The sequence below is a fragment of the Delphinus delphis genome, chromosome 20 (genome assembly GCF_949987515.2).
Source record: "Delphinus delphis chromosome 20, mDelDel1.2, whole genome shotgun sequence".
In the NCBI taxonomy this organism is placed as follows: domain Eukaryota; kingdom Metazoa; phylum Chordata; class Mammalia; order Artiodactyla; family Delphinidae; genus Delphinus; species Delphinus delphis.
Genome location: NC_082702.1, coordinates 6530622 through 6554226, shown reverse-complemented (window position 1 = coordinate 6554226; position 23605 = coordinate 6530622). Strand labels below are relative to the sequence as shown.

General features: G+C 57.8%; 1 protein-coding gene across 5 annotated transcripts in view; it reads right to left on the bottom strand.

Moving 5' to 3' along the window:
- SHANK1 (SH3 and multiple ankyrin repeat domains 1) overlaps nt 1-23605 on the bottom strand; it is a 47373-nt gene that overhangs the window by 19778 nt on the left and 3990 nt on the right. For 3 of the 5 annotated variants that reach the window (XR_009517574.1, XM_059999701.1, XM_059999702.1), the window contains exons 4-16: nt 23413-23484; nt 22016-22124; nt 21769-21920; nt 19920-20087; nt 19352-19468; nt 14349-14426; nt 14040-14106; nt 13459-13789; nt 12386-12579; nt 8517-8630; nt 8263-8338; nt 7770-7796; nt 177-259 (exon numbers count right to left, since the gene is read on the bottom strand). Coding sequence is in view for 4 of the 5 variants with exons in the window: in XM_059999701.1 (XP_059855684.1) it covers nt 177-259; nt 7770-7796; nt 8263-8338; nt 8517-8630; nt 12386-12579; nt 13459-13789; nt 14040-14106; nt 14349-14426; nt 19352-19468; nt 19920-20087; nt 21769-21920; nt 22016-22124; nt 23413-23484 (1588 nt within the window). In the remaining variant the exon portion in view is untranslated. The remainder of the gene's footprint in view (nt 1-176; nt 260-7769; nt 7797-8262; nt 8339-8516; nt 8631-12385; nt 12580-13458; nt 13790-14039; nt 14107-14348; nt 14427-19351; nt 19469-19919; nt 20088-21768; nt 21921-22015; nt 22125-23412; nt 23485-23605) is intronic. The other 2 variants (XM_059999703.1, XM_059999704.1) reach the window with 2 other exon arrangements.

Genomic DNA, 23605 nt, shown 5'->3' with positions numbered 1-23605 from the left:
GAGGGGGTGGAGAGGCCGAGCAGGGGATGGGGCTCAGACCCAAGTCACGGAGGCCTCACCGTAGCTGTGGGACCAGCACCCTGGGGTGGGGTGGTGGGCAGGCTGGGGTCCCTTTCCCTGTCTTCCCCCCTGGGTCAGAGAGCCCTTCCCCCGTCCCCTCCCCGGCCGCCACTCACCCTTGGCCCCCCGGAGCACGAACCCAAACCCCTCACTGTCCTTCTTCTGCAGCAGAACTGTCTTCTCCTTGATGATGTAATCACTGGCGGGGAGGGTGGGGGAGGGGCGGGGTGGGGCGGGTGGAAAAGGAATCATGAGACCCACGTGCCCCACCAGCCACCTGGTGACCTGAGCCCAAGCTCCAGAACCAGTCATCCCCGCTCCGAGGAGCTGCCTCACCCACTCCACGTGTGTATGCTCGCAGCAGCCCTGACGAGCCTCCCCCTCAGAGCCCAGAGCGCTCGCTCTCCCACTCAGTCTTTCCTCATTCATCCATCCGTGTTTCCATCCACCCATCCATTCAGCAAAGCACAGTGTGAGGAACGGGGAGCTAAGCTGCCGGATCAACGGACAGCCTGGCTGGAGGCCCTGCTGGCCACTTTCCGTCTGTGACCTTGAGCCCACGCCTTCAACCTTTGTGGCCTCAGTTTCCTCATCTATAATGCGGGGCAATAACAGGCTCCACCTGATGGGGTCGCTGTGGAAGTTCCCTATATATAGTACACATAGTATTCGGCACAGGGCTGGGTACCGTAGCACATGCGCAATAGAATTCATGCGCTGTCTTCGTTCGGTCAAGTCTTTTGGTCTAGAGGACACGTGTACTTGGATAATACCTCTCCCAGCTCCTTGACCATATATATGCTACAGTACCAACTCCCCAGGTCCCCACACGTATTGTAAAACTGCTTATTCAGCAGCGTCCAATGTGGTGCCCACTAGCTGCCTGTGTCTATTTATATGCAAATTAATTAAAAATTAAATTGAAGAATTCAGTTCCTCAGTCTCACTAGCCACGTTTCCAAGTGCCTGGCAGCCACATGCGGCTAGTGGCTACCACGCTGGACAGCACAGATACAGAACATCTCCATCGCCGCAGAAAATTCTAGCGGACAGCGCTGACATCTACTTCCCGGTATATCTCAAATGTACCTCTTTCATGCAGTCGGTAGATTCTAGCAAAATGCAAACTGCGTGTGAATATGTGGATGGTCCCCAGGAAGGCCACCAGAGCCCACCAGCACATTTAGGCAAGGCTCACATACGCAGCAAAGTTCAGTTAAACGCAAAACTATTCCGTGTATCTCCACAGCCGCCCGGGGCTCACTCAGATACCAGCCCCAAACCCTAGACGTCACCACTGCGTACATCAGGATTACACATCCATTCCATTCCAGGCACCCCAGTACACAGCAGGAATACCCAGACGCCCTGGCTCCAGGCGCCTCAGAATACCCACAATCACCCCCACCCCAGAGCCACCCGAACACGTGCCTCGCTGCGTCTTGCAGTCAGGTCAGAAACCCGGCCCAGCACACACACAGACCCCCTCATCGTCCCCCGGTAATATCCGCGGGCCCTAACACACTCCAATCACAGCCAAGCGCGCTCCCCGCGCACTCCGATTACCTACCCCCAGAGACCTCGCAGAACAGCCCTCCACGGATACTCCAGTATATTTCAGTAACACCCCGCCACACCCCAGTATGCTCCACTAATAACTCCCCTTCACTTTGATCTCGGTGTGTTCCCATAACACGCCCCCTGAACATAAACCAGCACACGCCAACAAAACGTAAGGTGCTCCTACTGTACTTCCGTGCCACCCTCCCTCCACACACACAAGCACGCCGGATACTCCCACGACCCCCCCTGACATCCACTGTCAAATCCATACGGCGGTACCGTAGGGACGGTGTTCTGCACATCCCTGCTCCCACCCTCCTCGTTATAACCTGGTGGGTCCAACAGCAGGCATGCACATGTAGGCACAGCCCACAACTGCCCTTGCTCAAGGTTCACGATGGTCCAGTAAACCCGTCTACACCATACCCGCTATGTCTTTCTGACCTTATATTCAACCCAGGGACCAGCCACCTTTGTAGCTGGGTAGAGGGGACGTTGGAAGAGAAGGAGGGAAGGGGTTGAAAGGGACGGGGGAGGGGAGGGGAGGAAAGAGGCAAAGAAGCCTCCAGGAGCGAGTGGACAGGGCTGACAGGAATTGGTTGAGAAGTCAGAGCTACCTACTCCTGACCATGAACGCTGTGGCATCCTTGTCCCCACCTCGGTGCCCACGGCGTAACCTGACATGCTCCTTCGAGCCCTCGTATCCTTGCTACCCCCATAGCCCTTCCAGATCTCCAGGGCCCCCCCAGTGGCCAGTAATGCTCTTCAGATCCCCTTTAGTCCTCACTTACAGCAGTTTCGCTTGCCTTCATGCATGCCACAAACCCCTGCTTTCCCCCCAATTTTCCCCTGCCCCTGGAATCTCTCACCCACACATTCTCCTCACACTTCATACATAAGCCTTCCCCAAACAGCCCATCCCCCGATACAATTCAACAAAACTCCCATATCCTTTAGATGCCAAGAAGAAGCACTTGCTATGTGTGAGGCAGTATTTGAAACCCCTCATGGGTAAATGACTTAATTGTCTCCCACAGTCAGCCTCTAGGTAGCTGTGTGTACCATTTCCACTTTACAAGTGAGGAAACGGAAGCACAGAAAGGTTAAGCAACTTGCCTGAGCTCACACAGCCAACAAAAGTCTTCAACAATTCCCCAGAAAATGCCTGGGTCACTCAGTAGTAATACGCTCCACTCCACGGCACCCAGATACCCCAGCACAGAGACATCTGTCCCCAGTTCACCATGCACGTGCCCCTCCAGTGCCTGAAATTTATCCCAGGCTATGCCTGTAACACAACAAGGAGTAACATCTATTGAACCACTGCTGAATGCCAGATGGCGTTCCAAGCACTTTGCATTTATTTATTCACTCGGTCCTTACAACACCCCTGGGAGGGGTTGACTGTTATCATTCGCGTTTTATAGATGAGGAAACTGAGGCACGGAGAAATAACTTGCTCAAGTTCGCACCACCAGAAAAATGTCAAAGCCGAGATTTTAATTCCCCGCAGGCAACCCATATACCCCGATAATATCCAAACACCCCCTGACCATCGAAGCACCCCCTCTGTCCTACCCTCTCAAGTCTCCCCACCCTGGGCATATGCCTCTCTCCTTCCCACGAATTTCTCTCACAAATCCCAGCTCTGTGTGGTGCCTCTCTCATCCACCACATTCTTCTTGAGCTGCCTAATGGCCCCCTTGTCCTCACAGATTCCTGCAACTCTGTACTCCTTCTCCCCCACTCCTGTGTATGCCCCCACCTCGCTCTGCACCCCGATCCCCCCTCCTCCAAACCAGCTGGAAGCTCCACAGGACCCTAACCCACCCCCCATCAGCCCTCATTCCACAAGCCCTCATCACACCCCACGGGGCCCTCCCTCCACCTCCCAAATTGCCCTCACACACCCCACATCCTCTTTCCCAAAGTGTCTTCCATTGATTTCTGTGACCTCCTGGGCCAGGCCACCTCCTCTCAGGCCACCTCTCCCCCTCCTTTGCCCTCCTCCCTCCCACATCCTCTCGAGCCTCTGTGCAGAACCTCCACCGTGTCCCCTACAGCATCCTAGGTTTCCTCCATACTCCCCAGTCCCCCCCCTTCCATTCTCATCCGTGGAAGCCTCCTCCTACTTTTACATCCTCAATTCACTTCATCACACACCCTTCCTTCCGCCTCCTTTTACTTGCAGCTGCATTTCATTTACATTCCCTGCATCCTCTGTCTGTGCTCTCCCTAAACTGCCTAAATCCCCACCCCCAAATTCTCTTCACATTTCCTGCATTGCCTCCTTACCCCATTTCCCCGCACACTCTACACCCGCTCTATGCTTTGGTGTTCCCCATTTCCCCCCACTTCAGTGTCCCCCCGCCGCCGTTCCATTCTCATCCTGTCACCCTCCTACCCAGACCCTCTAACCCCACCCCTGCCCTAGTGTTCGCTACCCACGCAGCACCCCATTCATGCGCCGTACTGCTGACTACCTGCCCCGCAGGAGCGCGCACAATGCTCTCCCCCAAGCCATCCCTCGGCGACCCTGAGCGGCCTCTGGAGCTCAGCGGCCAGCTCTTGTTCACCAGATCCCACACACAGAGACTGCAGCAGCATCGACTCCCTCCACCCCCACCCTGAAGGTCCCTCTCACACACCCAGCATCCCACAGCCCAGAGCCTGCTGCTGTACATAGCGCCCCCCTCTGGTACTCAGCCCCTCCCCGCGTACCATCTCCACCGGCCTCTCCAGGGCCTGCACACGGGCCCCCACGCGGGGAAGCCAGCCCCCTCCCATGCTGAGAAGCGGCACACACAGGCAGATGCAGCTCCCGGTGCAGAAGCTCAGCCGTGTCTCAGCACACGTGCCCCACACAGGCATAGACCCTCAGGGGGCAGGGAGAGGGGCGCATGGGGATGGAGACACACGGAGTCACTGGTGAAGGGGGGGAGCTGTCGGGGAGAGGACAGGCCTGGCAAAGGAGGGTGGGTGTTGGGAAACATAGCCGCAGTCCCTGGGACAGACCCCCCCCCAAACACACACAAACACACACGAGTCCCTAGACAGCCTTGCTATCGCTCCAAGTCACACACAGTGACAGACGTCGTCAAACACGGACACCCAGATAGACACAGTTGGGGGGTGGGCTGGGAGCCCACCATCTCTCCATTCCTCTCTCTCTCTCTCTCTCTCTCTCTCTCTCTCTCTCTCACACACACACACACACACACACACACACACACACAGGGCTGCAGGCAGGTACACACGCACGCACACCAACACAGCCACAGGGACACACGCACAGTCTCACAGTGACACGCAGCGGAAAAAGAGGAGGGGAGGGGAGGGGAGGCCGGGGGCGGGATGCGTGTGTGATGGGGGGGGAATGACTGTGAATGGGAGAGAGGGGTATGAATGGGGGGACTTGCCAACTCCTTGAAGGGGTGTGGGGATACAGGAATCAGAGAAACGCGGGCCTGGGGTGTAGGTGCCTGAGCGGAGGGCTCCAGAATGGGGGCGCTAAGGGTGGCAGGAAGGACAAGTGGGGCCCGAAACCCGGAGTGGAGTCCGTTTGGAGGGCCTCCCTTGGAGGAAGGTCTTGGAGGAAGAGCTGAAGGGGGCCTGGAAGGGCCTGCGAGGGGCCTGGAGAGTGTGTGTGTGTGTGTGTGTGTGTGTGTGTGTTGCGGGGTGCTCGGGGAGAGAGGCCCAGGGAGGGGGATGAGAAAAAGAAGGGTAGAGACAAGGGGGCCGGAAAGGCTTTAGTGCTGAGAGAAGGTTAGGGGAGAAGGGCGGAGGGGGCGGCTTGGGGGCGGGGGAGGAGTCCCAGGGATGGGGGATTTAGCGGCTGGGGGAGGGTCGTCACAGCGGGCTGGGGCCTCCTGGTCGGGCCGCGGAGAAAAGGGGCGGCGCGCTCCGTTACCTGTAGATATACCAGACGCTGCGCCGCCGGGGCCCCAGGGCCGGCCAGCTGGAGGAGAGCGCGGGGGGCGGCTGCGGCAGGGAGCCCCCACCGGGGCGGCCCCCGAGACCCCCGGCGCCGCCGCCCGCAGACAAAGCCATCGCCGCCGCGGCCCCGGCCCCGGGCCCGGTCCCGGTGCCGGCCGCCCCCGCCGCCGCCGCCGCCGCCGCGTCCCCGTCCCCGCTCGGCCGAACCCCCGTGTCCGGGCCCCCAGGCCCCGCCTCATGCTGACCCGCGCCGAGAGGGGGGAGGGGGAGGGGGCGCGCACCCTCCCGCGGGAGGGAGGGCAGGGCCGGGGGCTCACATGCCGGGGGGCGCGGGGGCGCGGGGCGCGGGGTCGGGCCGCGGCGGGAGCGAGAGGACCGCGGACGGCGCCGGCTTCAGCACCGCGGACAGCTCCGGAGGCGGGCGGCGGGCGCGAGGCTTAACCCCTTGCCGTCCTGCGCCGGGCGGTGGAGGGGGCCGGGCAGGGGGGAGGGGAACGTGGGGGCCCCCTTGGCGGGAGAAGGGGGAGGGGCGAGGCGCGGGGGGGAGGAGAAGGGGGAGGCACTTCCGGTCTGGCCCTCCCCCTTAACCCTCCCCCCTCCAGAGCCCTCCCGCGCAGGTGCAGAGAGAGGGAGAGGGGGGAGAGGGACGCACAACATCACACAAGATGCCTCGCAACCGCGTGCAGGGACGCGCGGACCAAGCCCCACTTCCCAAGCAGGGACAACACGGTGAGGGGGACTCCAGGAGGGGACACACAGCCCCCCACCGCAGACAGACACACAGTGCACCCCAACACAGTCTGGAAGGGCCGGAAAGGGAAGGCCAGGACGTTCAGACTGGGCGCCAGAGCAGTGAGAGACACCCCTCCCCCCAAAGAAGTCCAGGCGGAGGGACATCCACAGTCCACGGCTCACACGAGAGCCGCAGACCCCCAGGGAGAGGAGAGAGGGCAGCGCAGGCTAGGAGGACTGTACAGCTCCAGCTGGGACGCGGGGTCACAACACAGGCCAGGGCACCCCAGACAGGGGGCCGGAGAGCAGGGGGGGAGGCAGGAGGAGAAGCTCAGACACGCCGCAAACACAGCAGCACATGCCAGCGGGCACGAGAGTGGAGGAGAGAGAAGAAAATGCACTTGACGAGACAGAGCTAGAGAGAGGAGAAGGAAGTAGCTGAGGGCAAGAGGGACCGCCCCCATCCAGCTGTAGAGCAAGCGACCCCCAAACCGAAGCCAAGAGGAGACCCAGAGAGACACTGACAGAGACAAGAAGCAGAGGCTGATGGGAGACTCCGGGTGGGGTGGGGACCTCGATACTCACCCAGTGCCCAGAGCCGGAGACGTGCCAGGCGAACACGCACAATGGTCAAGCGCCTCGGACACTTGGGGCGCAGGGTGGGACCCCAGTCCCGCCCTCTCTTCTCATATTGTCATTTCTCCCTCCCCCCCAACATCCATCCCCACTGGCCAGAACACAGACACATAGGTTTGGACACATTTAATGGAAGGATGCTATGAACAAGGAGACCCTTCCCTGGATTAGGGGGAGGGGTGGGGGAGGGGAGGATTCATCTTTCAGATGCCCAGTTACGACCATCCCTCCCCCACAGCCTTGCCCTTCTGGAAGCTCAAGCCCTGGAGTCCTCCCCTCTTCTGCCCTCCCCTCCCCCAACACCCCAGGTCCTGAATTCCAGATCAGACAGGTGCAAATGCATGCACACGACTTTATCTGTTAATGCGCACACACAGTGACATGCATGAAGAGGGACAGGCATGCGCAGAGAGCCCCCTGTCCACATGTGGTAAGCAGGACATTGCTGGAAACACTGGCCCTCATTCTCAGACACACAGATTCAGGGAGATGTGCAGAGCCAGCCGCACGATTAGCCACAATCGTGCCCCCGTAAATGACAGCCACAAACGCGCCCATCTATACAGAGCAGGACAGACCCTCTCGCTGTCACGGGCATATGTGCAAGGCTAGACCTCTAGGGGCCTCCAGCCACACATGCACACAGACACGTCTCATGCACACCTACAGAGACACACGGGCAAGAACACACTTGGGGAATCCGTACAAGGATGCTCGTCTGTGTAAGACGTTCACTCACAGGGAAACTTCAGCTCCGGTGGTGCACACACACATCCACACAACCCCCAGGCACCCCTTCCTTCCCGTTCCTAACCCCACCCCCCCTTCCCCTCCCCTCTCACCTCCCTGGGCCAATCCCATCCATTAAGCTTCAGAAGCAAGTCAGCCAGCAGCCAGGGAGGGGAAAGGTGTCAGTGTGCCTTCTCCCCGCCCCCACCCCGCCTGGCCCAGCTCTGCCCGCCCCCCTCCCTACGCCAGCACAGGATGCAGACACTTCTGCTGCACAGGACTGCACAGAGATGTGGCACATAAAGGAGACCAGAGCCTCCAGCCAGCCATACACACGAGCTCCCTAGCCCCCCAGGCGTCCCCACCTCGCCCCGATCCATTTCATTGGTCTCTGGCTACACCAGAGCTGGGCAGTCTCGGTGGCTGCCAGGGACGGTTTGGGATTGGGCTATGTAGTCTGAAGCTAAGTCTGCCTTCCCCCACCCCTGGATCAAACTTCAGAGGGAACAGATGAGAAAGGGGGCTTCGAGGCGGTGGAACTATTTAAAAGGTGGAGTGTAAGGGAGTGGGGGTTGGGGGGGCGCCCGAGGGTGTAAGGACATTTACCTTGGGGCATCAAAGCTGTCGTAGGAGCCCACGGTATAATGCCGGAATAGTCTCTTTGCCTTGTCACTTCGGCTTTCTGCAGGGGGACAAAGGATGACCTTGGACCTGCACTCTGGAAACCATGGGCCCACCCCCTGGGGTCCTGGCCCAAGCCTTCCCATCTACCTCCCAGCACCCCACCCCCATCAGGAGGGGGAAGGGAAGGGACATGAGAACCTAGAGTAAATTGGGGACAATTGGGGGTTCCTCGTTACCTTGCTTTGCCTCCTGGGAGCGGTTGGCCACCTCTTCCAGGCAGTCAGAGGGGAACCAGCCGATGCGACCTTTGACCTGGCCTTCCCAGAAGCCTCCTTCCCCGATGCTAAGCACTAGATGCGGAGCAGGGACATAGAAACATTTCTCATTTCTGTGCTGCCCACACCCCCACCCGCTCCCAACACTTGATGCACAGCATTTCCAGAACTCTCAGCACCTAGCACAGAACCTGGCCCAAGGGCATCCTTAATAAATGTCCAAGGAAGGGGGAGATGCAAATCATGTCGCTTCTGCATACTAGCTTCCTGGACCCAGTGGGGACATCAAAATGGCACTGGGGAAAGGGCTGTGTCCCATGACGTCATCCTTGGAGGCTAGGGACACGTCCACAACTGGTTCTCATCTCCCCTGGTGACCAGTCACAACTCAGTTATTCCAAAATTTCCCTAAACCCTCCTCGGCTCCTAGGTCAAGTTCTACACCCCCATCACTGCCCCTGCCGCCTCCTGCAGCCTCCTTGCCACTTAATCTTCTGTCATCTGTTCCCAGACCCCTCCTTCCATTTCTCTTTGCTTCCCCTGGCTCTAGAAGGGACAGTAGAGTCACCTCTTTCCTTCTGTCCACCGCTCGTTACTGGAGGCCACTTCCTGCCACCCTCACCCCTTAACCATCAAGCACACGTTGACCGACAGCAAAGATGGGCAGCAGGGGCAGCTAATGTTTATCCAGCTCTCACTCGGGGCCAGGAGCCTAAGTGTGGGGGGGAACACTTTCATTCACCCCATTTTACTGGTGGAGAAACTGAGGCTCAGAGAGCTGAGGTCAACTGCTCAAGGTTCTGCAGCGTGCAGTCGACAGAGCCTGGATTTGAACACGGCGCTGTTTCCAGAGCGGATATTTTTAGTCATTCATGTTTTGCTACCTCTCTGTTCCAGCACTTCGCTGCTGCTGTTTCTATGATGATGAGGGCGACAGCAACAAGCCCGAAGTCATCCGTCTCTCCAGCATCTTTCACAGCTCTGTTCCCACTCGGCCCTTCACATCCTTTGCTCACTTCATCCTTACACCTACCTGCTAGGTAACAACTGATTTCCCACTTCAAAGATGAACTTGAAGCTAGAGCGTAACGACCTCTTGCCCAGGGATGGCTCAAGCCACGCTAGGATTGGGGTTGGGGCCATCTGACGCTTTTCCCTGCACAAAACACCTCCTCTGAGAGGGTCTGGGGAAACCACATGGAGGAGATGCTCAAGGTCATGGAAGGGACCAGGAGATGTGCGTCAAGGCGTCTGGGTTCTGGCCTAGCTCTGCCACGTCTGGCTGGGTGGTCTTGGAATCAAGCATTTGTTCACTGAACAAATACGTATTTAGTGCCAGTCAGCTAGGAACTGGGTGGGGCTGTTGGACACACTAAATGTGGTTCCTGCCCTCACGGAGCTTCCAGACGGGCAGTCATTAGAGGTATAACTCTCCAAGTGACCCCATGATTGGAAATTGAGGTCAACGCTTGAGGGACAAAGGAAAGGGTATTTGGAGAAAGGCCAGATGGGAGTATATAAATCCGACGGCAAAGGGGGACCACGAAGGTGTCTCAGAGGATGTGAGATAGAGGCTGAGACCTGAAGGATGCTAGGAGTGGAGGAGGCAATGAGAGGAAGGAAAGGTTTTCCAGGCAGAAGTAACAGCATGTGCAAAGGGTTCGTTGTGGAAAAGGACTTGGGGGACTTCCCTGGTGGCGCAGTGGTTGAGAGTCCGCCTGCCAATGCAGAGGACACGGTTTCGAGCCCTGGTCTGGGAAGATCCCACATGCCTCGGAGCAGCTAAGCCCGTGCACCACAACTACTGAGCCTGCACTCTAGAACCCGCGAGCCACAACTACTGAGCCTGCACGCCACAACTACTGAAGCCCGCGCACCTAGAGCTCGTGCTCCGCAACAAGAGAGGCCACCGCAGTGAGAAGCCCGCGCACCTCAGCGAAGAGTGTCCCCTGCTCGCTGCAACTAGAGAAAGCCTGTGTGCAGCAACAAAGACCCAACACAGCCAAAAATAAATAATAAATAAAATAAATAAACTGAAAAAAAAAAAAAAGGACTTGGGGCATCTGAGGAATGGAGAGGAGGATGTGGTCCCTGGAACCCTGTGGGTGAAAGAAAGAGTAGGAAGAGGTGAGGTTGGTGGGCGGGCAGAGGAGGGGTTCGCAGGCCAGGCTAAGGCGCTAGGCTTTGGTCCTGAGAGCAGAGGGAACCTGCTACCTTGTCGGGCTGCGGCAAAGCTCAGTGACATTGTGGATGTGGCTGTGCTTTGAGGCAATTAAGCATCTTTTAATCAATGGAAAGGATATGAAAACAGGGAAGTGCGTAGAATTGCTGGGCTTGACATTCAGAAAGACACATGGAAGATACAGCCCATGGCCCTCTGCCTGTGCAAAGGTCCCTCACACTTGGCCTCAGCTTCCCTTTCTTCTTTTGCATCCTTCAAAGCACAGACCTGACCCCACCCCCAGACCCACCCACCCACACACAAACACACACACCCATACACTCGCTCCCCAGGCTCGGTGCCTCCAGAGGCACTGCCCCTGCCCCCCCACAGTTAACTCGGGCATTTGGTCATTCATCCATTCATCCCTTCACTCAGCAGGTGTGCACTGAGGCTTCCTGTGTGCTGGGTCACAGAACTGGGCCCTGGTGACCCAACCCCTGGTGACATGTGACCTTGTCTTCGGGAACTCAGGCGATAGGGAGACAGACTACGCAAGAGATGCAATTACACAACCTGCCTGATACTCTGATCCCCGCACATGCTTCAGGGCCCACTTAAAACTCTGTCTCCTTTGGGAGGACACCCCCCTCCCCCAGCTTCCTCGGTGCCCAGGGTCTCTCTCTTCTAAGTGCCCGTAGTGGGGGTCGCTTATGGTAATGACAGCTGGCGCTCGTTATGTGAGAATCATTGTTCTAAGGGCTTTACAAGAACTGACTCTAATCCTCCCATTGTACAGACAAGGAAACTGAGGCCCAGAGAAGTCACTCACCTGAGGTCGCCCCGCTAAGAAGTGGTGGAGCTGGGATTTGAACCCGATCAGCATGGCTCTCAACCACTACGCTACTTGTCTCCTCTGCAAGCCTAGAATCGGGCAAAGAATGGCTTCCCCATCTCGAATTAACTACTGCAGGGCACTTCCTGTCTCCAAAGCACCACTCTGTCCAAGAACATGCGTCCACGGCCCTGCGAGGGGCGAAGTCTGCACGTGGGGGATACCGGCATGGTTTTACAGATGAAGACAGGAAAACCGAAGAAAGGCAAACCCCCATGACAGCAGCCGCTATTTAGGGAGCCCTCAGCACGGACCGGGCTTCGCACACTGGCCGTCTCATCAGAGCACGGGCACCCCGTGTCTCAGGTGAGAACTCCTGGCAGAGGCAGGAGGCAGAGTCAAGGCGGTGTGACCTCTCTCTCCAAACACGATAGCGGGAAAGACCCTGGGCTCAGCTCGGGACCTCAGGCAAATCATGTCACCCACGCGAGGCTCTGCTCCTTCAACTGTACGATGGGCTCCTGACAGCTGCCTGGAAGGGCGATCGTGAGCGAGATGGGACCTCGCAGGGGAAGCGCTCCGGCCCTGCCCGCCGGCGTCAGCTTCCCACGAATGCTCATCGCCCCTTTCTTGCCTGGACACCGCCTCCTGATGGCCTCATCCCAGCTACGCTCTAAGCTCCTCCGAGGCGGAAGGGGCATCTAGGTGCCTCTGAGTGTCCGGCGTTCACTGGACATTCTAGGTGCTGGGGGCCTGTGTGCCAGTGGCCCTTCCTGAAGGCTTAGTTCGCCCGCCTGCCCCGTGTCCACAGCCCCGCCGGGCGCTGCCCTTTACCTTTGATCTTCTCGCCCTTGCTTAGGGAGATCTCCCCCTCGGCTTGGGCCTGGTAGGACTTCACAGCCATGAAGGAACGTCCGGGGACCGCTGAGTAGAGCTTCCGGCGTCTCCCGCGGCTGCCCAGGGAGCCCCCGGGGCCCCCGGAGCCCCCGGTGCCCCCAGCTGGCCCTTCCCGGGGTGTCCCACTGGAGCTGCGTACACAGAGGGTGTGAGAGGCAGGGGAGAGCGGAGGGAGGGGGCACCTCTGGGAGAACAGGGGTCCTTGGGTCGGGGCAGGTGGAGCATCAGAGCGGGAGGGGGTCTGAGTGCCTCTTCCAGCTCTGGCGGCCCCAGGGAGAGAGGGCACCTGGGGGGTCCAGCCCGGCTCCAGCCCTCCTTCCTGCCTCCTGGCTTCCGGCTCTGTCCCCTCCCACGGTCCTGCATGCCCTGCCTGGTGCAGCTTCCTGAAGCTGAGCTCCGACTGTGTCATCCCTGGCTCACGAGCCTTCAGCGACTCCCGGCTTCCTCCTGGGTTGAGTCCAACTCCTCTGCCTGCCATCCCTGACCCGCCATGATCTCCCTCCCGCCCACGTCCTCAGGACAGGCTGGCCAGCCACAGCACCCCCTTCCCGTCCTCCTCTAGCCAGCCTGGCCTCTTTACCCCAGGATGCCCCCTGCCCACCCTCCCCACCTCTGGTCTCATCTCCAAGCTTGGAAACCCCTCCCTGACCCCCTCGCCCACCCCCTCTCTGTTTGGCTTCCTCTCACCTTGCCCCGTCTGTCTGTCTGTCCAACATGTCTTTTGGGCACCTCCCGCCCAGGCCCATGGAGCAGGTGCTCAGCTAAACGCTGGTGCGCTTGGACTTGGGTGCAAGACTGTGGCTCACGGTGCCCTCACTGCCTCAAGGGTTAGGAGAGGGGTCTGGTAGTCTGGGGCTGGGACCAGTGAGGTGGGTGGGTGGGGGACCAGCCATGTGTGGGACAGGAGGGAGGCAGCTGGGATGGCCCGGGGTGGGGCGCGGAGCTGTGGCTCTGACGAGGGGATCTGGCTGGGATGGGGTCTGTGGGAGCAGGGCTGAGCCCTTCCCTACCTGGGCCGTCCACGCGGCTGCCTCTTGGCCTCCTCGGGGTGCCTCCCTCGGGATGGGGAGCGGGCCCGGGCGCCCCGGGGGCTGCTGGCACTGCGGAGGGTCCCACTGCTGAGCTTGGTGCTGGGGGCCGAGGGCTGCGGCTGGCCCTGGGGCCCTGAGGTAGGGCCGGGGGCCCCGGCGGACGAGGTCCCCGGGGCGGCGAACACCATCCAGTCAGGCAGGGCCATGCTGGTATCGCTGTTGGCCCGCAGCAGCGCGGGGGGCACCGTCAGCCCCACGCCGGGGGGTCCCCGTCGCCGGGCTGCGTACTTGGGGGACTCCTGGAAGGGCACTGAGGGGGCATGGAGGCAGGAGGGCAGAGGGAGGCAGAGGCAGGTGGGGAGGGCATGCGGGTGAGAGACGGTGGCGGGGGAGCGTGAGGGGAGAAAGACAGAGATAAGAAAGAGTGCGGTGCCTGGAACCCCACCCCTGCCGCTGCTCAGGTGTATTTGATCCCATCCCGGCCCCCACATCAGGTTCACTGACTCCCCAATCCCACCATGCACCCCCAGGCCCACAGCTTCTCCCCTTAGCTCACTCACCCACGTCCTGTTCTCGATGGTTTCGGATCAGCTCCCCAAGTTCAAAATTCCCAGCAATCACTGCCACCTGGCGGGAGGGGGTACAGGGAGCCCAGGGAGGAGAGAGAAAGAGACAGAGAGAGAGAGAGAAAACAGGAAACACTGTGAGGTCTATGGCCAGCTGTCCCCCCAAACCTTCACCCCGGTAACTTCGTCCTTCCTCCTCTCGCTGACCAAGTGCCTCCCTCCCAGCACCCCAAAGTCTCCCACCTTCCCTACCCCCTCTGTGTTCTTCATGCCCCCTCCCAACCAGCCCTGACAGCCCCAGACCTGGAAGGGGGTCTGGCCGCTGTTATTCTTCACATCCTTGTCGGCTCCTCGGTAGAGAAGTATCCTAGCACACGTCTCCTGATGGTCAGGGGCACAGGGTGAAAGGGAAAAAAACACAGTTAAGGTCACCATGAGTGGACACAGACACTGTGCTAAGAACTTCCAGAACCATCTGATGGAAACCCGTCCCGCCCTGGACAGCAGCCGCTTGCCCTTTAAATGCGGCCGGTCCAAACTGAGAGGTGCCCGTGCATACGAAATACACACTGGACCTCAAGGACTTGGCATGAAAAACGTAACTGAAACATCTCTAATATGTTTTCTCCATTTTTTCAAAAGTCCTTATTGAATTTGTTACAATATTGCTTCTGTTTTATGTTTTGGTTCCTTGGTCACAAGGCATGTGGGATCTTAGCTCCCGGACCAGGGATCGAACCCACACCCCCTGCATTGGAAGGTGAAGTCTCAACCACTGGACCGCCAGGGACGTCCCTCTAAAAATTTTATGCTGATTACACATCGAAAGGATAATAGTTTGGATACACTGGGTTAAATAGAATATGCTACTAAAATTAATGTTACCTGTTTTCTTCCTTTTTTTAAAAGTGGCTCCTGAGACATTTAAAATTACACGTGCGACTCCGGTTATAGCCTATCGGACAGCGCTAACCGAAACGCTGTCCAGGGGTTTTATTATTATTATTATTTTATTGAAGTATAGTTGATTTACTATGTTGTGTTAATTACTGCTGTACAGAAAAGTGATTCAGTTCAGTTACACACACACACACACACACACACATCCTTTTTTAAAATTATTCTTTTCCATTATAGTTTATCATAGGAGATTGACTATAGCTCTCTATGCTATACAGTAAGACCTTGTCGTTTATCCATTTTATATATAGCAGTTTGCATCTGCTAACCCCAGCCTCCCAATCAGGGGTTCTCATCTTCAGCACTAGTGGTATTTAGGGCCCAGACAAGTCTTTGTAGCGGGGGTGGTGGTGGTGTGTGTCATCCTGCGCATCGTAGGGCTTTGAGCAGCATCCCTGGGCTCTACCACTAGATGCCAGTAGCACTCCCCTCCCCAGTCGTGACAACCAAGGATGTCTGCGGACACTGCCAGATGTCCCCTGGGAGGCAGAAGCATCCCGTTTGAGAGCCACCAATTCAAACCTCTTGGAGGGCTGACTATGTTGCCTGTCTGGTGCTCAGCACTTTCGAGGAGGTAGCCACCGAAGGGCCCAGCAATTCCAAGAGATGGAAATTATTGTCCCCATTTTACAGATGAGGAAACTAAGGCTTCAAAAGGAGCTCAAGGTCATGTGGCTGGTGACGACCAGCACTCGGATTTGAACCCAGCTTTTTCTGAGTCCCAAGCCTTGGCTCTAATCACACTCTGCTAGACGCAGAAGGAAGGGGGCAGTGGGGCCAGGGTCGGGCAGTGGGGGAAGGGATGTCAATCACAACATGTCACTCTCTCACGCTGTGGGTCAGACCCAATGTCTTTGCCCTGGCCTAGGAGGCCCCTGCTGATCTGCCTGCCCTGCCCCTCCACGCCCCCCAGCCTCACCAACTTCATCTTCTACCACTTTTCCCTGCTCCCCATGCTCCAGCCACACTGGCCTCCTTCCTCTGACAAGCACGCTCCTGCCCCAGGGCCTTTGCACCTGTTGCTTCCTCTGCTTGGAATTCTCTGCCCCTAGATCTCTGTGCAGCTCACTTTCTCCCTTTCCCACTTGATTCATGTTTTTGCTCAGATGCCACTTCTTCAGAAAAGGTCCCTCTGACTATCCTGTTGAAAATAACCCCTTGTCCGGTTCCCGGCTTTATTTTAATTTACATGATACCTGCTATGTGCCGGGCATTCTTCTAAGCCAGAATTAACTCATCTTCCTCATAACACTGCCTCCCTGAAACTATATTTCTATGTTATTCGTCTCTAGCATCTCTCCCCCACTACAATGTCCGCCACCACCTGGCACAGTGCTTGGCCCGTAAGAGCCGTTCGATAAACACTTGCTGGGTGAGGGGATGTCCTCTCCCTTCATCTTGGCCTGGCCAGATGCAACCTGGCCCCCAGCTCAGCTCCACTCCAGATCCCCAAGATGCTGATTTAACCAGAATTCACAAAACACCTGCTTGGTCTCACCCTTTTCACGTGACAAACCCATCAAGGATGCTTGGACGGGTCCATCCTACAGGACAGGCTCAGAGAGGGCAAATCCATGGCCAAGGTCACACAGCCAGTCAGTGGGGCAGCTAGGACTCAAACCCAGCCTTCTAATCTTAGTGCTCATCTATCTCCTGTGAAAGCACAACTCCGATTGCCCAAGTCCAGCGGCCCTCCGATTGGACAGCAAAGTTAGCCTGGTTCGTTTTCTGGATGTGTTTGTGAGTGCGAGTGTGCGTGTCCATGTGTGTACATGCTGTCTCCCCAGCTAGACTGTAAATTAGTGCCATGTGTGTTTTTGCATATCTGCCAGCCCCCACTGCCACCTTGCCTAGCACAGGCCCAGAGCATCTCTTTCAGCTTAACCAGCAGTTCACTACACTCCTAGAGAACCTCACATTTACTGGTGCGCTAGCACTTATCTCACTGTATTGCAACTACTTGTTTACACATCTGCCTCTTCACCAGACAGCGAACTCCCCCCACCCTCCCGAGGACGGGCGCCGTGCGGTGTCTGATGCATCTCACAAGCGGGCACACAGTAGGCGCTCAAGCAATGTGCACGGGAAGGATGAGGATGGAGGATGTGGCGTTGAGTCATTCAAAATTCAATTCGTTCAAGTCATTCATTCATTCATGGAGTCATTCAATCTATCTCGAAGCAAATACCTGTTGAATGTTCTGAGTTGGGTGCTGTGCGTGGTCTTGGGGGAAATCAAGGCATCTGATCCCTCATTCATTCAATCATTCATTCACTCACTCATTCATTCAACAAAGAGACATCTAAGCCTACTATATGCTGGGGCCTTGGGACAGCGATCGATCAGACTTAGGCCCTACCCCCTGAAGAGCTCACAGCCTGGACATGGGCCTGATCTTCACCACCAGAGGCTAGACGGGCATGCCAGGAGGCCAGAGGGGCAGAGAGTGAGGAAATCTTTCAGACCCAGCTCTGGGCCTTGGGAAGCTTAAAGTCTGGGAGGGAAGACAAGGGGAGAGAAAGTCGGAAAAGAACTTGCGTTTGTCAAGCATCTATTTGCTAAGCACCAAGCCGAGAGCAAGCAAAACATTCACACCCTTGATCCTTTGCAAGGTAGGTGTTACGGACCCATTTCACAGATGAGAAAGGAGAAGCACAAGGCGGGGAAATGGCTGGCTCATCCGACCCGCTTAGAGTAACTGTTTCCTCTGCATAACTACATACCTGCTACATTTTCCCTGTTCCGATTACTGGTATGGTTTCTGTCTCCTGACCTGATCCTGACTGATAACAGCAATGATCATGATAATAATAATTATTATTTTTATAGCTGCCTTCTAGGGGTGAGCACTTAATACACATGACCTTTCATCCCCTTCAATCAGCTGACGTTATTCCCATTTCTGAGAGCGGGACGGAACCTCAGAGAGGGGGCGGGACTTGTTTCGGGCATCCTGGCCTGCACACAGGCTATTGAGTCAGAAAATCCGGACACGAGGCCCGTGTCAGGGAGTAGGAGAGACAGATGCACTGGCGGGGGGTGGGGGCGGGGAAGTGACGGCAATCTGACAAACTCTGAGTTCTCCCTCTGCGGGGCGCAGAGCAGACGGCTTGCTGCCACAAGGCAGCACGTGGCTACCTGCCACGTCCTGGCACTGCAAGTTCTGATGAGGCAGAAGGGACTGGGGCTGTTCTGGAAGACTTCCTGGAGGAGGGGGAAGAGGCTGATGGATCAGCCACGCATGCCAGGCCCTGGCCTCCGAAGTCCCTGCAGCAACCGTCTAAGGGCAGGAGCCTTGGGAAGCAGGTGGGGAGACTGAGACACCAGACGGGAGGCTGACCTGCCCAGGATCGCCTGGTGCACAGGTGGCAAAGTGACCGGGGTGAGCAGGCTAAGAGCCTCGGCTCTTGCCAACCCAGCTGGCCACTACATCACAGCTGGAGTGGGTACGCGAGACCCCCCCCACCCCCCGCCAGTTCTTTACTGTTCACCTCCACTCACAACTCCTGAACTGCGGACTGTCCACCCAGCCCTGAATTGCTACAACTTGCGACACACTCTTGTCCCCTTCAGGGGTTGTGGTTTGGCCTTTCCCCTGTCCCCTGCAGTGGGTGATGCTCCCCTGGCAGCTGGAGACCCATTAGAAATAGGACCCTCGGGGATTAACACACACACGCTACTATATGTAAAACAGCTCATCAACAAGGACCTACGGCATGGCACGGGAGCTCTACTCCGTATTCTGTAATAACCTATATGGGCGAAGAACTTGGAAAAGAAGGGATGCATGTCTACGGATAACGGAATCACTTTGCTGTACACCTGAAACTAACACAACATTGAATGTCTGCTCTACTCCGATATAAAATAGAAATTAAAAATTAAAGCAATAGGACCCTTGGAGTTCCTTGCACTTCCAGGAGCAATCCCGACTCTCTCCCCTCTGGCTTTCCGGCACAGGCTACGCCCTCTGCCTGGAACACCCTTTCTGCCCTCTTCTGCTTGGCCAACTCATCGTCTCAGCACTGATGGCACGCCCTCCAGAGAGCCACCTTCATCCCAGCCCCAAGGCCAAGCCCAGCCGTGGGCGCCCACAGGGACCTGGGTTCCCGGTGACCGCCCTCCGAACACTCGGGATCATAACGGTAGGGTGTGTCCCTGATGGAGGGGCTGCCTGCCTTAATCACTACTGTGTCCTTAGCACCCAGGCCTGAGCCTGACACAGGGAAGGTGTTCAGGAAATATCTGCTGAATGAATGAATGAAATAGTGAAAGAACAGAGGGCACGGGGAGGCTGGGAGGCTGGAGTCAGGAGGAGGGCCCGGGGCGGGTGCTGCAGGGCAGACCTTATTGTAGAGGGCGCAGATGTGCAGGGCCGTGTTCCCCGAGGCGTTCTGGGCTCCAGGCTCAGCCCCATAGAAGAGCAGGTGTTCCAGGTGCTGAGAATGGCCCCTCTGGCAGGCCTGGAGAGGATTGGGAGTGGAGGAGGCTGGAACAGACCCACCTGGCCATGGCATCTGTCTGTCTCCTTCACCTCGAGGTCAGGAAGCTGTACATCCACCTCCCCTTCTCCTTTCAACCCCCATTCCTGCTTAGGAACTCACGCCGCCAGCTTTGCAAGTCCTTCCAAGGCCCAGGGCACTGGGCTGGCTCCTCGGGAGGGTCGAGCGGCCATCCCCACTCATCTCAGGGATCGAGGTTTCCAGGTCCCACGCCATCCCCGTTAGGTTCCCGGTGTGGACGCCCTCATCTTTTCCTCTTTGGGGACCGTGCTACTCCCACCCCTCCCCTCTGTGAGGACCCCAGCATCTGGAGCCCTAGCTCCTTGGACCGGGGTCCCTGATCTCTGGCCCCCTCAGGGTCCAGCAAACCACCCATGCAGCACCCAGCCCCTCCTGGCCGAGTCAGGAGCACCTGGTGGATCTCCTGCCAGCCGTTCTCATCAGCTATGCCCAGCTGGGCCCTGTTGTACAGGAGCAGCTCACAGCAGCGGGGGTCGCCCCCCACCATAGCCGTATGGAACAGAGGAGTCAGCCCCCGGCGGTCCTTGTAGTTGGGGGAACCCCCAAGATCCAGGAGCGCCTAGGAAGGGAAAAAAGAAGACAGTCAGACACGTACTGGCTCATGCTGAAGGGCCAGTGGGGAGGGGAGTCCTGGGTAACCCACACTGGCCAATGCCAGAGCCGGTTCTGCCGCGATGCCCTTGAGCGACCTTGATACTGGCCCTTCCCCTCTCAGAGCCTCTCGTCCCTGTGAACTATGAAGGGATTGGGAAGATGCCTCCAGAGGACCCTCCCGCTCTGAAATCCTGCCCAACCTTCCCCCATGGGCGACTACGTTCGGGGAGCCACTGAAGGAGCCTAACGCCTCAGTGCCCACCTACTCAACAGGCTGGTTCGGGGGACAAATGAGAGAACGGAGTCTGGGTGCAGGATGGTCCCTGGCTGGGCGGGAGGTGTTATCAGGACCAGGATCCTGAGGACGGGGCACAGAAGGAAGTCTGGGAGGGGGCAAGCCTGGGTTAAAGCCACTTGGCCAGCCTCGCAGGGGCTGGGGGCTCGGGGGCAGGGAGCGGGCCCACTCAAGTAACAGCTCCGGGCCTGGAAGGCTGGCAGCATCGAGCACGTTAGGAACGCCCTGTGTGGGGAGAGTCTGCGGTGGCACTGTCCCATAGAACATTCGCAACGCCTGTGGTGACGGCAACAGTCTACAGGCGCACGATCCAATATGGCAGCCGCGTGTGGGCTACCGGGTGCTTGCACGTGGCTAGTAAGCCTGAGAAGCGCAAGTTTTGATTTTAGTGCATTTGAATCCGTTGACATCTACACAGCCCCACGTGGCTGGTGGCTGCTGGACTGGACAGCGCAGGCCTGGGGGGAGGGGTGGGTGCGGGCAGGGGCGGGGTCTGGGGGAGGGGTGTACATAAAGAGGGTCTGTCGGTTCCAGGGCTGCAAGGCAGACCTCTGGGGCTGGTGTTCGGGGATCTTCAAGAAAGGGGTGGAGGAAGCAGGAGAGGCTCCGTTAAGCTGGAGCGTCTATGAATCCTGGTGTTTATCGAGAGCTTGGGGGCGGTCTAGCCTGCCCTGTGTATGAAGAGGGATCAAGTGCCCTCGGGTGGGGGGAAAAGAAGCCCGTTTTTAAATTAGACCGGGCGAGCGGACTCCGTGTATGTATTTTGAGGGCCTACAAGGTTTGTCAATCTGGGAAGGCACATTCTAGACGCTGCACTGGAGGAGGGGGCTGCGAGAGAAGGGGGTGTGTTTGGGGGGTGAGCTGCTAGGTTGGGAAGGGTAGGTGGAGGGGCTGAGGGCCAGGGTCCGGAGGAAGCAGATGAAGGGGCTGTGTCTGCAGGGTGTGCATGGTGGAGGGTCTGTATCTGGGGGCACAGCAGGGAGCTCACTCTGCATTTTAAAGGCCACCAGGAGAGTCCACAGGTCAGGGAGACGGAGGTAGGTGTTGGTGTAGAGCTGGGTCGGAGGGAATGGAGAAGTTCTGGGTGTCAGGAAATTAACATGATCTACCTGCGTGTAGGGCGAGGGTCCACGCGACCATCAACTACAGCTGGTCATGAGCCCTGAGCTGGGGCGGGGGGGCGCTCCTGGAGGTCCCAGGAGGGTGTCGGACTCAGTCAGAGTAGCAGCAATGGAGGAGAGGTGGGGGAGGGGTCTGGGTCAATTGGCCCAGTGCAGTCTGGGCGAGAAGCATGGTAATTTGGGGGCGCCTCTGAGCTCTGGGGGGGTCCCGGGAGGATCTAGCACCTCACCGTGAGAGCGAGGCAGTGACGGGCACACGCGGCCTTGTGTAGCGCTGTCATGCCATCCCGGGCCCGGAAGTCGATGTGGGCCCCGCCCAGGCACAGGGTTCGAATCACCTCTACAGAGCCTTCTGTCTGGGCAGCCAGCGTCAGGGGGGTCTCTGGTGGGGGCGGACGGGAAAGGCCGGTCACATGCAACCCCTAGGCCTTGTTCTTAACTCTCCAGCCCTCCCAAAGTGCCCGGCCCCCACCCTACCTCCAGAATCCGAGTCATGATAATTGGGGTCCAGCCCCTTGTCCAGCAGCCGTGCCACCTTATCGGATGTCCCGAGCTGCACGTACTCCAGGAACTTCTTCAACCCCGTCTGAGGCATAGACAAGAGAAGACAGGCCGGTCAGGAAGGAAGGGAGCAAAGCTGGGCTCTGGAGCAGTGCTGTCCAGTGGAAGCACACAGGAAGCCACACACGTCGTTGAAAAGTCCCTAGTAGCCGCCATTTTTTTTAAAAAAAAAAAGGAAGGGGAACTTTCAATTACATTCAAATTCACTTTAATGACCTCTTTTTTTTTTTTTTTCCTGCGGTACGTGGGCCTCTCACCGCTGTGGCCTCTCCCGTTGCGGAGCACAGGCTCCGGACGCGCAGGCTCAGCGGCCATGGCTCACGGGCCCAGCCGCTCCGCGGCATGTGGGATCTTCCCGGACCAGGGCACGAACCCGTGTCCCCTGCATCGGCAGGCGGACTCTCAGCCGCTGCGCCACCAGGGAAGCCCCTGACCTATCTTTTTAATCTACTGTATCTACAATATTACCGTGTCAGCAGATAATCCACATGAAATTTATTAATGAGCTATTTTACTTTTGGGGGTCCCGAGTCTCCCAAATCCAGCGTGCATTTCACACTCACAGCGAGGCTCCGTTCGGACCTGCCACACTGCAGGTACCCAGGGGGCCGTATGTGTCTGGAAGCACCTGCAGTGGATGGTACAGGTCTGGACGGATGGCATATTTTGGGGAGGACAGAGACAAAGGCACGGTGGAGTGGGGATGGGGATGAGAAGATGCCCGGGAGCTTTCTTCCCAAGTGTCAAGGATCCTTCACTTCACTTCTGACCAAAGCAGCCCCCTGGCTTCTTCCCGGCTTTTGGGGGACCAGAGGAGACGCAGGGGACATATAGTCTGAGGACTGGAGGGCAAGGAAGCAGGAGGATAAACGTGGCTGGGGAGGAGAGCATCCTTGGACTTGGTAGAGATTTAGGCTCTGGGATTGTGGGAACCGCAGGGTGTCTATGAAACAGTCCCTAGGCAGCGGGATGCTAGATGTCAGAGTCACAGGCCAAGGAAGGAGGGCCGAGTGGATATAGGGGACCTAGGAGATGAGAGGGGAGAATCCAAAGATGAAGAAGGCGGGACCGAGGTGGAAATGGTGTGAGCCTGGGCAGAGGCACAAGGAGGAAAGAGAGGAGATAAAAAAGGCTATGATAGGGTTAGCAGGGGCACTTGGGGTTGTTCCAAATGTGACACAGCATCCCAAGTTACGTGGGGGACCCTGGCAGAGGCAGAGAAGGCTTGGAGGGCTGTTGGGAAGAGATAGGAGAGAAAATGGTTGGGCAGGGAGCTCCAGGTGGGAGGGCAAGTGCCAGCAGGGTTCTCTCACCTTCGTGTGCAACTTGGCCAGCTGCTTCTCATCCAGGTTGGTCTGTTTGTAAACTCGGGTCTTGTATCGGAACTGAGGCCAGGGGTGGGGTAAAGGGAGAGACAGAGACTCAAAATCAGGGGTCTGGACCCCCTTCTGAGCCAGGAGTCAACTCTGGGTCAGGGTGGAAATAGCCCCAGAGCCTTGGCTGGGT